The 4,157-nt window shown below is 54.5% G+C and overlaps 1 protein-coding gene across 1 annotated transcript; it reads right to left on the reverse strand.

The window, feature by feature from the left end:
* Positions 1-312: 312 nt before the first annotated feature.
* LOC135528839 (papilin-like) lies at positions 313-2,216 on the reverse strand (the record flags this gene model as incomplete). Its single annotated transcript, XM_064957888.1, has 2 exons — positions 313-2,061; positions 2,136-2,216. Coding segments are annotated over 2 exons (1,830 nt in total), but the record flags the coding sequence as incomplete, so codon positions are not given.
* Positions 2,217-4,157: the final 1,941 nt, after the last annotated feature.

The following is a 4,157-nucleotide window of genomic DNA, read 5'->3' on the forward strand; positions in this document are numbered from 1 at the left end:
GTCTTCTCTGCTAACTGCTCAGATGGTGTCTTCTCTGCTAACTGCTCAGATGGTGTCTTCTCTGCTAACTGGTCAGATGGTGTCTTCTCTGCTAACTGGACAGATGGTGTCCTCTGCGAACTGGACAGATTTTCCCGGCTTACTGATGGATCTTGGTCTAGTGTTTCTAAAACTATCATTAAGGTTAAGTCAGCTTTGGATGTTTTGTCATGACAGGTTCAAAGGACACTGTCTTTCTCTCTCTCTCTCTCTCTCTCTCTCTCTCTCTCTCTCTCTCTCTCTCATCGTAATGAAGTGGCTGTGTGTGAACTGTCAAGGACAGAGTTGTCCAGCAGCCTCAGCAGTAGCAGCCTCAGTGGTAGCAGCCTCAGTGGTAGCAGCCTCAGCGGTAGCAGCCTCAGCGGTAGCAGCCTCAGTGGTAGCATCCTCAGTGGTACCAGCCTCAGCTGTAGCAGCCTCAGCAGTGGCGGCCTCAGCGGTAGCAGCCTGAGTGGTAGCGGCCTCACTAGTAGCGGCCTCACTAGTAGCATCCTCAGTTGTACCAGCCTCAGCGACAGCAGCCTCAGTGGTAGCATCCTCAGTTGTACCAGCCTCAGCGACAGCAGCCTCAGTTGTAGCAGCCTCAGCGACAGCAGCCTCAGTGGTAGCAGCCTCAGCGGTAGCAGCCTCAGTGGTAGCAGCCTCAGCGGTAGCAGCCTCATCAGTAGCAACCTCAGCGGTAGCATCCTCAGCGGTAGCAGCCTCACTAGTAGCGGCCTCAGCTGTAGCATCCTCAGCAGTAGTGGCCTCACTAGTAGCGGCCTCAGTGGTAGCAGCCTCAGCGGTAGCAGCCTCAGCGGTAGCATCCTCAGTGGTAGCAGCCTCACTAGTAGCGGCCTCAGCTGTAGCATCCTCAGCAGTAGCGGCCTCACTGGTAGCGGCCTCAGCGGTAGCAGCCTCAGCGGTAGCAGCCTCAGCGGTAGCATCCTCAGTGGTAGCATCCTCAGCGGTAGCAGCCTCACTAGTAGCGGCCTCAGCTGTAGCATCCTCAACAGTAGCGGCCTCACTAGTAGCGGCCTCAGCGGTAGCAGCCTCAGCGGTAGCAGCCTCAGTGGTAGCATCCTCAGCGGTAGCATCCTCAGTGGTAGCATCCTCAGTGGTAGCAGCCTCAGTGGTACCATCCTCAGTGGTACCATCCTCAGTGGTAGCAGCCTCAGCGGTAGCAGTATCAGTGGTACCAGCATCAGTGGTACCATCCTCACTGGTAGCATCCTCAGTGGTAGCAGCCTCAGTGGTACCATCCTCAGTGGTACCATCCTCAGTGGTAGCAGCCTCAGTGGTACCAGCCGCAGTGGTAGCAGCCTCAGTGGTACCATCCTCAGTGGTACCATCCTCAGTGGTAGCAGCCTCAGTGGTACCAGCCTCAGTGGTAGCAGCCTCAGTGGTACCATCCTCAGTGGTACCATCCTCAGTGGTAGCAACCTCAGCGGTAGCAGCATCACTGGTACCAGCATCAGTGGTACCAGCATCAGTGGTACCAGCCTCAGTGGTAGCAGCCTCAGCGGTAGCAGCCTCAGTGGTAGCAGCCTCAGCGGTAGCAGCCTCAGTGGTACCATCCTCAGTGGTACCATCCTCAGTGGTAGCATCCTCAGTGGTACCATCCTCAGTGGTAGCAGCCTCAGTGGTACCATCCTCAGTGGTAGCAGTCTCAGCAACAGCAGCCTCAGCGGTACCATCCTCAGTGGTAGCAGCCTCAGTGGTACCATCCTCAGTGGTACCATCCTCAGTGGTAGCAGCCTCAGTGGTACCATCCTCAGTGGTAGCAGCCTCAGTGGTACCATCCTCAGTGGTACCATCCTCAGTGGTAGCAGCCTCAGCAACAGCAGCCTCAGCGGTAGCATCCTCAGCGGTAGCATCCTCAGTGGTACCATCCTCAGTGGTAGCAGCCTCAGTGGTAGCAGCCTCAGTGGTACCATCCTCAGTGGTAGCAGCCTCAGTGGTACCATCCTCAGTGGTAGCAGCCTCAGTGGTACCATCCTCAGTGGTAGCAGCATCAGTGGTACCATCCTCAGTGGTACCATCCTCAGTGGTAGCAGCCTCAGTGGTACCATCCTCAGAACATCGTGTGCTCACTCAGTGGTAGCAGCCTCAGCAACAGCAGCCTCAGTGGTAGCATCCTCAGTGGTAGCAGCCTCAGTGGTACCATCCTCAGTGGTAGCAGCCTCAGCAACAGCAGCCTCAGCGGTGTGGTGGTGGAGAGGGAGAGATGAACAGAAACAGATTTGTCAGGACAACTAATGCTAATTGACACTCCTCTTCTCCTCCCTCATGCCCCTGTGTTCCAGGAGGCTCCGTCATTGCTGACAGATGATTGGGGGAGGACAGGGTAGGGCGTTGAAAGGGGCGCACAGAGGTACGTCTACGTCTACCTCAGACGGCTGGGCGGGAAGGAAGACAAATTAGTCCCGTGCACCACAATGACAGTCCAATCTCTCAGTCCGACCCATTAGCCCCGGCAGAGATGGTGCGGTGGTTAGCGTGGCATTGAGGGAGGGTTTGAGGAAAGCTGGTACCATCCATAAACAAACTGGCACCCACCATAGGGTCATGAGGTTGCGAGGCATGATAGAGGTTATTAAGTGTTGGTCTTGTTCTTCCATCAATCATGGGCGGCTGCCAACCAACAGGACCGACCCGGGGTTCGACCAGACAATTCCTTCTGAGGAGCAGATGCCTCTTCACATCTTACAAGATCGGCAGCGATAGGATAAATAGTCGTGCTGGAGCCACACAGACAATAACAGACTCAATGCCTCCCTGAATGGACTCATAGAGGCCTCTTAGTCTGTCTCTGTCTACTCTCCCTCCCTCCCTTGATAGAGGTCTCTTAGTCTTTCTCTGTCTACTCTCACTTCCTCACTTGATAGAGGTCTCTTAGTCTGTCTCTGTCTACTCTCACCTCCTCCCTGGACGGACTGATAGAGGTCTCTTAGCCTGTCTCTGTCTACTCTCACTTCCTCCCTGGACAGACTGATAGAGGTCTCTTAGCCTGTCTCTGTCTACTCTCACTTCCTCCCTGGACTGACTGATAGAGGTCTCTTATTCTGTCTCTGTCTCCTCTCACTGCCTCCCTGGACAGACTGATAGAGGTCTCTTATTCTGTCTCTGTCTCCTCTCACTGCCTCCCTGGACGGACTGATAGAGGTCTCTTATTCTGTCTCTGTCTCCTCTCACTGCCTCCCTGGACAGACTGATAGAGGTCTCTTATTCTGTCTCTGTCTCCTCTCACTGCCTCCCTGGACAGACTGATAGAGGTCTCTTAGCCTGTCTCTGTCTACTCTCACTGCCTCCCTGGACTGACTGATAGAGGTCTCTTATTCTGTCTCTGTCTCCTCTCACTGCCTCCCTGGACAGATTGATAGAGGTCTCTTAGCCTGTCTCTGTCTACTCTCACTGCCTCCCTGGACGGACTGATAGAGGTCTCTTATTCTGTCTCTGTCTCCTCTCACTGCCTCCCTGGACAGACTGATGAGAGGTCTCTTGGCCTGCCTCTGTCTACTCTACTGCCTCCTGGACAGACTGATAGAGGTCTCTTAGCCTGTCTCTGTCTACTCTCACTTCCTCCCTGGACGGACTGATAGAGGTCTCTTAGCCTGTCTCTGTCTACTCTCACTGCCTCCCTGGACTGACTGATAGAGGTCTCTTATTCTGTCTCTGTCTCCTCTCACTGCCTCACTGAACGGACTGATAGAGGTCTCTTAGCCTGTCTCTGTCTACTCTACTGCCTCCCTGGACTGACTGATGAGGTCTCTTATTCTGTCTCTGTCTCCTCTACTGCCTCCCTGGACGGATTGATAGAGGTCTCTTAGCCTGTCTCTGTCTACTCTCACTGCCTCCCTGGACGGACTGATAGAGGTCTCTTATTCTGTCTCTGTCTCCTCTCACTGCCTCCCTGGACAGACTGATAGAGGTCTCTTAGCCTGTCTCTGTCTACTCTCACTGCCTCCCTGGACTGACTGATAGAGGTCTCTTATTCTGTCTCTGTCTACTCTCACTGCCTCCCTGGACAGACTGATAGAGGTCTCTTGGTCTGTCTCTGTCTACCTCTCACTGCCTCCCTGAACGGACTGATAGAGGTCTCTTGGCCTGTCTCTGTCTCCTCTCACTGCCTCCCTGAA

The sequence above is a fragment of the Oncorhynchus masou genome, unplaced genomic scaffold (assembly GCF_036934945.1).
Source record: "Oncorhynchus masou masou isolate Uvic2021 unplaced genomic scaffold, UVic_Omas_1.1 unplaced_scaffold_10455, whole genome shotgun sequence".
Lineage (NCBI taxonomy): Eukaryota > Metazoa > Chordata > Actinopteri > Salmoniformes > Salmonidae > Oncorhynchus > Oncorhynchus masou.